We start from the raw sequence: 12183 nt of genomic DNA, 5'->3' as shown, positions 1-12183 counted from the left end.
ATCAGCCAATTAGCTTGTTAGACATCTCTGCAAAGCTATATTCCCGGTATCTCCTTCAAAAATTGTCAGAGTGGTTGCAAAGTAACAACATTATTCATGAAGAACAAGCAGGGTTGAGAGGAAGATACAGCGCCATTGATCAGTGTTTTACTCTGAACCATATTGTAAGGAAATATACATTGAGATTGATATTTCTGCTGCATTCGACTCTTAATTGAAATAGACTCTGGGAGAAAATTCAAATTGCCAACGTTGGCTGCAGACTTCTGCTATTGATCCAAGAACTGTACAGTAATACAGAAATGAGGGTCAGAGTAGGTTTAAATGATGGTACGACCGATGCTTTTAAGACTTTGAGAGGAATGAAGTAAGTTTGCCTTCTGGCTCCCACTATTTTTAACTTTTATAGTAATGATTTGGTGTCATATTTGGCCAATGCAACCTCCCCCACCCCCCAGTAATTACGAACAGAAAGATCTCAGTCTTGATGTATGCAGATAATTTTAGTGCTTTCTTGATTGGGCCTCAGAAATCTCATGGAGGTGTTCAGCATATACCGTAAACAGGAAATCCTATCTATAAATTACTCTAAAACCAAGATTATTACTTCTGGCAAACACAGTCCTTGGTATAAGTGGTGTTTAGATCAGAAAACTATAGAACGGACTCATTCATTTAGATACCTGGGTCTACCCTTTAGCGAAGCCCTCTCTTGGAAAGTGTCATATGGAGGCAGTGAAAGTCAAAGCACAAAAACCCTAGGAGCATTGATTAAGTTCATTTAGAGTAAGGGAGGGAAGGTAATGGAACCTGCCCTAAAGATACTTTAACAAAGTGCTTGCTCAAATGCTCTATGCCATGGCATTGAAATCTGTGGCACTGATTCACACGTCATTAAGGTTTTGGGTGCAAAATATCCTCCCCCCCCCCCCATGGAAGCTATACTCTCTACCATCAAGAATATCAGCAGCTCTTCGTCGTACGGAATCTGGGTGGCCAGCAATTAAGACAAAAGTGGATTGAGTTTAGTTAAAGTATATATATATTTTTAAATGCTACTATGCCTATTGAGTGTTTTTATGCACTGTGCTATATGGAACTGGGTGAAAACCAACTCTGGAAAGCAGCTTGTCAAGATGATTCAGTCTATTATTATTTTCCAGAACTGAGCTCTGCTTTAACCTTGAATAAGTGTCTACTTAGGGATTGACTCAAGGGACCAGCAACTAATTAGAAACACCAGATTTCCCCCTCAGTATCCACTCTTGAGAACAGAGCATTTTAAAGCTAGTTTTTTGACCAAGCTCTCACCAGGTTCCTCAGGAATTGCCTTTATTGAGCTGTATGTGATGCCCACTGCAGTCTTGGATGGCCATCTCAAGAAAACCAGCCCATAGGCAGGCAGACTTTGTATTCTTGGTCAACCTCCGATGGAATACATCACTAAAACAATAAACTTATGAACTTAAAGCTAAACAATATACTAGAACAACAGATTTGTTCCGAAACTCAGTTTTCAGCAACATGTTCCTGAGGGGTAGCTGTGTTAGGCTGTTGCAGCAAAACCTACTAAGTGTTATGATACGTTAAAGACTAAGAGATTTATTGTGGTGTAAATTTTCATGGACTAGAGCCTACTCTGTTAGATGCAGGATGAAGTGCACTATAGCGCACAAAAGTTTATGCCATAATGAGTATTTCAAAGCTCTGACGGGATACCAGCACATGCTGTACCGTCACAAACAGACTAAAGTCCGTGAAAACTTTTATTCACATCAGGAATATGTTTCTGTGCACTCGTACCAATGGTTCAGGAGCAAATCTCGCCAAATTCAGTGGGACATAACTTCCCTTATGGTCTACCTGTGGTCACACTGCACAGACTCTAAAATTGAGAATGAATTATCCCTGTGTGGTCTCTTACTGATCTTCAGTGTATGTTTTGACTTGGGAATCTTCAGTAACATTCAGTTCGCTGGAGTGAAAGGATAGTGTTAGGCAGCTTTGTAAATAAGCCCACCAAACCCCAAAACAAATTATTACTATCCTGCGTGCTGGAGGCTGGCAGAGGAGGTACCAAAAGGTTACTGCATTTCTATCTGGATGTGAAAGGATTAAACCATTAATACCCATAATGTTCTCTTGAGAATCAAAGGGACAGATAATACTCAGGTGCTTGGGAAAGTTAATGCACATGTGTTTGCTGTACAAGGAGGGGTGGGGAGGCACAATGAACCCTGGCTGCGAAGCTGATTTTTTAAAATTAATGAGTTTAAATATATGTTTAAGGCAGCAATCCTATCCACAATTGAATTGAATAGATTTGAAGAAAAAAAGCCAGCATTTATTCCCAATAAAGTTTGTGTAGTTTTAGCTTTACTACTGCTGACTGTGAAGGTATTATATTTCCTTCAAATCTGGGCTGAATTCTACAGGCTAAGGAAGAGTGCTTTATTCTGCCAAGGTTTCAAAATCTGGGAGGAAAGCAGGGATTCCCCCTTGTAAATTTTAAATGTGAAGCAGCAAGAACAGGGACAATATGACACAGCAGCCTGTCATAGTAGTCTTCCTGCCAACCTAGCAGTTCGAAAGCACACAAGTGCAAGTAGATAAATAGGTACCGCTGTGGCGGGAAGGTAAACAGCGTTTCCATGCGCTCTGGCACTCGCCACGGTCCTCCATGTGCCAGAAGCAGTTTAGTCATGCTGGCCACATGACCTGGAAAGCTGTCTGCAGACAAACGCCAGCTCCCTTAGCCCGAAAGCGGACATGAGCTCTGCACCTTATAGTTGAAATTGACTGGACTTTACCATCTAGAAGTCCTTTACCTTTACCATAGGAGTCTCATCGCATGCTTTGCTGTGTTCTCAGCCTTAAGGAACAATGACAGCTGAAAGGGCACGTTGTGTATAACTGGTTTCACTATACAAATAATGCAAGAGTAATAGAGGACTGTTATTTAGTGCCATGAGCAAATGTCAAGGCAAGAAGAGTTTTCCATTGCTTCTTTCTCAACATTTTGTAGCATGTGCAAGGGGCAGCTCTTAGAAAATGCCTCGTATTTATAGTATAATTAGCAAACAAATTGTATAATACACAAATTGGGCTGCCCAGATTTGAGTGACAGAGACATTTTCATTGCTGTATGTAGGAGCTAAACGCAAATCTAAAGGAATCTCTAATTACTTGCTGTGGAAAGTGACTGCTTGAAAGAAATGCTAATGCAGGGTAACTGCCACATAATCTGCCTGCCCAGTTTTAACAGACTTTTGAAAAGTTTTGGCCTCATGGCAGGTGTGTGGGATGCCTGGATATCATCAGATTACTGTCTCTTGATATCCTATCAAAACTAGAGCTATAGATTAAATCAAGAAACATGAGTCATTTTTGCTTTGCACAGAACGTATGAATATCCAGTTGCAGATTGGAATGGTTGCTGAGCCTTGCAGTGAGATTTGGATGCTTCTGACTATTAAGAATTACTGTTGCTTGAAAAAAAGCAATCTTTTTGAAGTTTACTCACATCATATAGAGAGAATGACTAACAGGGACCTAAAATGTGCTTTACACTTGTGATTGAACAGAGTGCTTGTTGCAGATACAGAAAGATAAGAGACCTCGGGTACAATTGTATTTTAGAACTCTGAGCAGTTCTATTCACCCGATCAGTGAGTGCTGGCAAGTAGTGAAAAGAAAAAGAATTCCTGTTGTTCCATTATTAGGCATCAGTAGAGCTCTGCTATTGCTTCACAGACGCATCTTTTGTCATCTTTTGTCTCATTCTTAGTCTGCTTCTGGCTGTTTTTTTTAATTGGACCAAATTCTCTAAACTCGGCTTTAAATTTCACGAAATGGAAAATGTTCTGTTCTTCCAGTTTTGATCTTCTGTGTACAGTTGACAAGCAGGAAGCAGATTGAAGCAACGTGTATTTTGTTTGCACTCAGGCCCAGGCTGTTTTAAAATAGAACAGAAGTAGCCTGAGCAGCTTTTATCCTTGACACCTCATTTAAGGTGAAAAAGTCCATGGAGCCAAAGCACCTCCTTTTAGTATGAACCGTTGACTCGCTGACACTTAGATTTCACCCATGTGCCTCAGAGTTTGCATTGGGAACCACCAATTGTCACATGGTAGCCATTTCAGCACCGTTTTCAGTTCTTGCATTTTTCCACATTCAGATTGGCCACAAATAACAATAACACCAGTACTAGTTTTCTGGCTCAGTAATCTCCCCATAAGTGAAACTCTTTCTCTTTCTCTTTCTCCCCCTTCCTCTCCCCTAGTGCTGTGTGGTGAATTGGATATTTTGGGTGACTTGGCTCCACTGAGTGAGAGGGTACTAGATGTCTTATTGTTTGGGCGTCAGAAGCTGACACGGGACTGGTTATGGCCAAAAAGAATTGGCTGGAGCTTGGAGGGCCGGGGAGGGCCGGGGCTGGTGTCCAAGTAGTGCTTGGGGTCTGGGGTGCCCCATGATTTCTTCATTTAGATCTTGAAGGCCAGGTTAGGTAGGTGGGAGGGAGGGTGAGTCCTCATTTAAAACACCTGGTTTCTTTGTCAACAGCCCCCATTTGCTATGGAATCCTTTTTCAAAAGGCACTTCAGGAAGAAGACTGCGCCGCTAGGGCCCCGGCGCACCAGTGTGGTGGCCCTGCCGGCCAGCAAAGCAAGGCGGCGCTCTGTGGTGGGCCAGCCCTCTGCCACCCTAACGCAACACCGCCGCAAATCCTGCGCTCATCTGCAAGGGCTGTCTTGCTTGGGCTCCCGGCACAAACGCAGGGCGAGCTCCAGCAGGAGGCGATCCAGCACCACGACCCCTCGCCTGAGTCCTCGGTTTTCCGTCCAGAAGAAGCGTGGGGGGCGAGTACGCACCATAGATACTCATCTCATAGGGCCCTCCTTGCTGCTGGCCAGCCTCATCCAGGTGTATGAGGCGGAAGGAAAGAGGCAGTCGCCTTGCACTGAGAGCTCCAGCTCAGAGTCCCCCAAGGAGGGGCTTGAGGAGAGTGACTGGAGTGAGGAAGCTGCCTCTTCAGGCTCTGATGGTTCTGGCTTGAAAGCAGAGCAGGAGAGGAAGGAGCTGCAAGCTGAGCTTTCGCGGTGTGCTACGCAGCACCCTGACGACCTGAGGCTTCTCCTGCGAGACCCTCATTACCTGCGCCGCAGGTCCTCCCACCTCCTCCCAGCAGAGTTTGTGCACAGCAGAGCAGCCTACGGGCTTCAAGGCCGCTACAGATGCTTGAGCCAGAGGCGGCGCTCAAGTGAAACCCCCAAGCCGGGTGCTTTGCTCCAGTCATGCAGGACGCGGAGGGCTGCCAGGAGGTGGAAGGTTCCTCTTGGGACCAGTTGGCTGGCGTTGACTACCCATAAATGCCTGGGAATGGATCTTGTCCACAATGGCTGCAGCAGCGACTCCCCTGAAGGTTGCAGAGCCCTACTGCCGTATGTATGGCTTTTTCAGGGGTACTAAGCTCTTTGGGGTAGAGGTGGAGGGGAGAGGACCAGCACAGCCCTGACTCACAACCACAGTGCTTCCTTGCAGGTTGATCAGTTATGAAAGAAGCATGCTTCAGCTGTGTCTTTCTGAGAACAGGACAGGTGCAGTGGGTCCCCCCCCCCCCATTTCCGCCAGTTGCACTTCTGTCTGGCTCTTCCTCCAAGAAATTCTGAGTTCATTCGGCTCAGAGAAAGTGAGTCACCCAAGGACACCCTTAAGCATCATAGCCAAGCAGGGATTTGAAAATGGGAGTTTCCAACTGTGACATTTTACACCTCTGCATTGCATTGGTCTCCTGGCTGCCGTGACCCTTCCCTCCCTGCTTCCTGTTCCCCCACCCCGGATAGTGGTGTAATGTGGTTGAATAAGGGATCTGTCATGGAAAAGGGATCCTCCATGTGGTCCTTGAGGGTGCTCTTCCATCAAAGAGCTGGCTGTTTTCCTGCATCTTCCCACAAAGTCTGTTTGGTATTGCAGGTTGCCTTTTACCTTGGCTAAGAATTGCCAGTTGGATATGGTGTTTGAATGATGGAGGAGCCAGAGTCCTGTAAGATGTGTGATCTTAAATATGCGCTCTAAAATACCCAGCTGCTTCTCCCACTCTCACCCCAATTAGCCTTGGAATGTTTTGCTTCGGAAGCAGCAGGAAACCTGGGCTCTGTTTCATCTTCCCAGGAGTCTCACAAGCCTGTGTTATTGTGTTATTAGTCTTCATCCACTTGAGAGAATAGTGATCTGTTCATGGAATATGCTACACACACACACACCTTTGGGAGGAAGGATTCATGGAAATAGTATACATTCAACTGCCACTTGGATTTTTTTAACTAAACCACCACGTGCCTTTCTTCATGGCTGGTGTTTGCAGTGGCATGGTACAAAATCCACATGGTAAATTTCAGCTTGCCAGTAACTTGGCATTTATTAGTAGTTGTTGTGTGGCATGACTTAAAGCAGTTGTGAAGAATAGTCTGTTTTTCACTGCCACAAGGTAGAAAATAAAACTTACTGCCTACCGCTGAGTTGGGTAAGTATTACCTGCTCTGTGATTTCCAATAATTTCTGCCTCATTTTAGGCAGCTTTTTTGAATTGATATTAACACATGGAATGCCTTTCTTTTTAGCATCCTTTCACCCCAGAAGGCTTGCAAATGCTGCATTTAGGAATAATAATGATTAATATGATTCCAGGTGTTTTTATGGATAATCTTCCTGTCTTTCAGAAAAGCTATTGCCAAGTCTGGTCTCCAGCACCTGGTTGCCCAGCCAACCCCCCCACTAGCCCTGAGAAGCGATTCAGACAGGGAGATCCGCAGTACTGTCGACTGGAGCGTAAGTTCTACCTTCTCCCCTTGGGGGGAGGTGAGCAGGGAAAGATAATGAATGGGTTCTTTCCCATTGGCTTGGCTGCACAAGTTTTGCCCAGTACAAATCCACACATAGGTGGCTTTCTGGAGCAAGGGTATCATTGGCCAGGGTGTAGTCTGAAGTCAAGTCACTTGACTTGCTGAAGCCAAGCAGGTCTGGTCAGGAAACAAGTAGTGCATTTCTCTGGAGTGATGGTACCTGAGTTTCCACAGGATGGTTCCTGTAGCTCTAGTTGTGCTCTGCATTACAGCAATCAACAGGCAGCATGGGAAGCTGCCATGTGGGTGAACTCAAAGCTAACCTGTGAAGGTCAAATGGGAGCCATGTGTTGAAATCTGTTTATTTCCTGCCACCTTGGCAAGTCCCCTCCTGTCCCCATATCTATACCTGAAAGTATTTGGCCATTCTATGCTTCCCATTGATCAGAGCCATTGGTATGTCGTGCTTGTAAGGTAAAGGTAAAGGGACCCCTGACCATTAGGTCCAGTCGTGACTGACTCTGGGGTTGCGGTGCTCATCTTGCTTTATTGGCCGATGGAGCCGCCGTACAGCTTCCAGGTCATGTGGCCAGCATGACTAACCCGCTTCTGGCGAACCAGAGCAGCGCACGGAAACGTCGTTTACCTTCCCGCTGGAGCGGTACCTATTTATCTACTTGCACTTTGACGTTCTTTTGAACTGCTAGGTTAGCAGGAGCAGGGACTGAGCAACAGGAGCTCACCCCGTTGCGGGGATTCGAACCACCGACCTTCTGATCGGCAAGTCCTAGGCTCTGTGGTTTAACCCACAGCGTCACCCTTGTCTCATGTCGTGCTTGTAGGCTGAACCAAATCCTTTCCTTGTGCCTGCTTCAGGTCAATGGCAAATAACTGGTGGGCACAGGAAAGCAGAATGTGCAACAGGATGATGCCGAGGCATGTGTGTGGCGGTGGAGTCTTGCCAAAAAGAAGCTTGGTTAAAGCAATGTGTAGTTTTGACTCAGTTCATCTGTGGGGCTGAAGTGGAGAGTCAAGTTAGTTCCCCTGAAGCTAATGACCGGATGTAATTGTGGCTAGGTTCTGAACTGAGTGTGACCCTGCAACAGTACTGTGGAATGACAACATTACTTCTGTCTTTCAGGAGGCTGCAGTTTACGGGGAGCACATTTGGTTTGAAACCAATGTCTCCGGGGACTTCTGCTATGTGGGGGAACAAAACTGTGTTGCAAAAATGCTGGTAAGCCTTGGCAAGAGGATGCCCCTAACTGGTCACCTTGATTTTTGTGTGAGTCTGCAGCACCATCTAGTGGAGGAAACAAAAAAATGCCTTAAACTGCACATCCCAGAACACCATCAAGCAGAGGTTACAAGAGCAAATATTTTTCTTTGGGGAAAATGAGGGTGGTGTACGGGGGGGGGGGAGTGGCCCTTCACATCACTTCTGTTTGTGCAATGGGTATTGGCACCTGGTGATTTTTAAAGGATACTTAGCATACATTGTGGGATATGGTGTCTAGCACAAAATCTGGAAGTATGAACATGAGAAACCTTTCTGCTTATTGTTTTGAATTGCAGTGTGTGTGTGTGTGTGTGTGTGTGTGTGTGGTGTAGTGTTATTAGCTGCACAGAGAGAACCTGCACATTTACAGCGTATTCTACAAAAATGTCTAAGTAAAAGTGGGGCAATGTATTGGTGGTGGAGCATGAGCTTTTTGTGCAGAAGGTCCTTGGCGGCTCCATTTAAAAGGGTCTCAAAGAACTGCTGCCAGTCAGGCAACAGCCTCTGGGTCAAACTAGATGTGATATTTGCTGCATAGGTTGTTCTTTTGTAGCTCTTAAAAAAACCCAAAACCTGAAGGTAGAGGGCCTGAACTGGATTGGCACCGCCAAGCAGGGCTTAAACTCTTTGCTCATGGAAAGGTCCCGATCAAAATTATTTCTCCCGCCTCCCCCCACCCTGCCCATATCTTCTTTTAACAATTTGAGGGAAAGCAGTGCAAGGGCAAACCAGTCATGTTGTGCAAAGCAGCTTCATGTGTTATAGAGAACGATGGTTCAGCGGCAGCGTACATGCTTTGTGTCCTTAGGGTGGTAATTCAACTAAGTTTTACTGGGAGTAGACCCATTGAAATTCATGAATATGAATAAGTGGGTTGATTCTGGGTAAAACCTAGTTGAATACCGCCTGTAAGGACCCAGACTCATTTCCCCCAGCATCACTCGCTAGAAAAGATTGGAGGTAGCAACGCTGCCTGGGGCCTTGAATGAATTGCCACTCTTAATAGTGGGCTAGATGGGCAGGAGGGTGACCAAGATGATCAAGGGTCTGAAAACCAAGCCTTGTGAGGAACAGTTGAGGGAGTTGGGTATGTTTAACCTGGAACAGAGGAGATGGAGAGGAGGTTTGGTAGCCATCTTCAGATATCTGAAGGGCTGTCACATGGAAGATGGAGCAAGCTTGTTTTCTCCTGATCTGGAGGGTAGGACCCAAACCAGTGGATTCGAGTTACAAGAAAGGAGATTCCAACTAAACATCAGGAAGAACTATTTGGCAGTAAGACGCTCACAAGAGGTGGTGGACACTCCTTCGTTAAGCAGAGGTCGTGGATGCTTTAGTTGATATTCCTGCACTGCAGGGGGTTGGACGAGGGACCCTTCCAACTCTACACTTCTGTTATTCTGTGATGATAAGTTGGTAATTCTGCCGAATGTCCACACACTCCTTATCTCTGCATACTTGTTGTTCAGCATTTGGTGACCTTCCTTGCCCTCCCAACTTTTTTTTTTTTTAAAGTAGCAAATTCTACAAACTGCTTTAAATGAGTTTTATTCATTCTAGCCACTGTATCTTACTAGTATTAGAATTCAGGATTTTCCTCCCCCTTTTGTACTGTGCGCCTGTATCTTTTTTGGCTGCCTCAAAAGGGTGAGTCACACTGAAAAAGCTTTCCAGGAAGATTTAAAAATAAAGAAAAGCAGGCGGAAATGCAATCACAAGCTTTATGTTTATCTTGTAGAGCTGGAAGAAACTTCCTTGATGCAAATTCATCTAAATTAGCTTGTAATTCTCCCCCTGATTGCATGGTGTTTTTATGTTTTTAATTTATAAGGCTTTTGGGGGGAAATGAGAACCCACCTCAAGTATACAGAATGATAGAAATAAATACATATTTCCAGCTATCCCTTTGATGGCACCCTTTGCTTTGCGGGTAGGGGGCTGTGATCAGTCGGTCAAGATATTTCAGTGCCTGGATTCCATTTGCTTCATTAAGGCCAACAAAAGTGGGAGGTAATGCACTCCATGCACAGTCCATTCCATCTCCATCCTCTCCCCTGGTGCATATATTGGGATGGAAGGACGAAGAGGAAGCCATTACCTTCAGCATTCTTACCCTACACTTGTGTGCTCCATATGGTTTCTTCTCTGAACAAACAGTTATTTGAGTGTTGAGCTTGTTGCAGGCTTGCCAGTCACTCGCAGATGATGTAAACTTCTTGTCTTCCTTGTCTTGCAGCAAAAACCTCTCTCCAAGCGCAAGTGTGCTGCCTGCAAGATTGTAGTCCACACACCCTGCATAGAACAGCTAGAGAAAGTGAGTAAAATCTAGTTAAGCTCTTGGGCTGTGCTTGGAGAGATGGGATATCAACCTCCTTTTTAAAAAAGGAACGTTCCTGCCAGATCCAATTTCCATGAACGCTTATATGCCTGCTAGGAGAAATTCCTAAGAACCAAGCTCCCTCTGTCATATTTTGTTCCTTCTTGACTCTGTAGGCAAATAACTTTTGCATTTAGAGATGCCAAAGCTGATAGCTTTGCATCCAGCTGGCCTTGGGTTCAGTCTCTGGTATCTCCACTTAAATGATTTCAAGCAGCAGGGCTGGGAAATGCCTCTGTGAGAGGCCTTGCAGGGCTGCTGCCAGTTAGAATAGATAGTATTGAGCTAGATGAATTGATGGCTTGACTCAATATAAAGTAATCTCATATGTGCATATGCTCAATTATTCATTGAGAGGACTGAGTGGGAGGAAAGAGGGAATGGCAAATAATGTAGTCCTCACAGGACAGAAATGCTTCACATTTTATGTTATATTAAAAAACAACAACAACAAAGCTTTCCACCCATCTTTCTGTTAAATCCACAGATAAATTTTCGATGCAAGCCTTCCTTCAGGGAATCTGGATCAAGAAATGTCCGAGAGGTAAGAGCTTTGTGGACTGTTTATTGATCTGTAGCACAAGGAAATTGTGTGCATGCACCCTTTGATGCAGGTGGCTGTGAAATCTTTGGCCTCATTCGGTTCTGAGGTGACAAACTGCCCATAGCCAGGTTTAAAGTTGTATACCCCCCTGAACTTGAGGTGCTAACATGTGTCTGAGCAGTAAAAGACATGCTATGGCCCATCCCTCCTGAGCATTTCTTTTGAAAATCTGCACATCGAGGTACAACAATGAGATGCCACCCATTATCTGTTATTGATACATTATAGTAATGAGTGGAGTTTTCTAATCTAAGGAAAGAGTGGACTAATTTACCAGTTAGTACAGAGGTAGCCAGTGCCATTCAGATGCTGTTGAGCTACAACTCCCATCAGCACCAACCAGTATGACTAATGATCAGGGGTAATGGGAGTTGTAGCCCAAAAACATCATTGACTACTCTTGAGCTACTAGTAATAACCTCTGAAGGGACTGGTGCATGCTGGGGAGTGCGTGGCTAGTCATGGCATACTTCCACCACTTAATTCAGTCCCTAGAGGAAGAGAACTCTCCATGGTGCTGAAAGGTAGAGGGCTGGGCCAATGAGTATCCATACTGGCAAACCATCAGGCAGCGTCCATACTTGAAGTGAGATTTTAACACATCCACGTGCTTACAGCTTCATAGAGAAAACTTTAACCTGTGCTTCACCTGAACAGACTTTGCACCGGCTCTCAAACTGGATGTAGACCTAAAGGAATCTTCCTTCGAACATATTTTTAAAGAGCCAAGCAATTTTAACATACAGACATAGCATTCCCAGTGGAGGAAGGTGTACAGTCGTACCTTGGACCCTGAACGCCTTGTGAGTCGAACGTTTTGGCTCCCGAATGTCGCAAACCCGGAAGTGAGTGTTCTGGTTTGCAAATGTTCTTTGGAACCCAAACATCCGATGCGGCTTCCACAGCTTCTGATTGGCTGCAGGAGCTTTGGTTTCCGAACGTTTTGGAATTCGAATGGACTTCCGGAACGGATTCCGTTCGACTTCCGAGGTACCACTGTAATTCTCATTCTTAGTAACCAAGTCACTATGGTAACCCTTAGGTTTTAGCCTGACTTGTTTTTTGGTGTGTTTTCTCTTGG

The 12183-nt window shown here is 45.1% G+C and overlaps 1 protein-coding gene across 14 annotated transcripts in view; it reads left to right on the top strand.

Moving 5' to 3' along the window:
- Positions 1-12183, top strand: part of DGKZ (diacylglycerol kinase zeta) — a 140497-nt gene that overhangs the window by 83769 nt on the left and 44545 nt on the right. For 12 of the 14 annotated variants that reach the window (XM_083462565.1, XM_083462563.1, XM_083462560.1 and 9 more), the window contains 4 exons: positions 6720-6828; positions 7984-8079; positions 10358-10435; positions 10986-11042. In XM_083462565.1, the coding sequence (XP_083318691.1) occupies positions 6720-6828; positions 7984-8079; positions 10358-10435; positions 10986-11042 (340 nt within the window). Of the gene's footprint in view, positions 1-4563; positions 5442-6719; positions 6829-7983; positions 8080-10357; positions 10436-10985; positions 11043-12183 lie in introns of all 14 variants that reach the window. The other 2 variants (XM_083462564.1, XM_083462558.1) reach the window with 1 other exon arrangement.

The sequence above is a fragment of the Podarcis liolepis genome (genome assembly GCF_965112155.1).
Source record: "Podarcis liolepis genome assembly, chromosome: 1".
NCBI lineage: Eukaryota > Metazoa > Chordata > Lepidosauria > Squamata > Lacertidae > Podarcis > Podarcis liolepis.
Note: the sequence above shows the minus strand (reverse complement) of the source record. Positions and strands in the feature narration are given on the sequence as shown.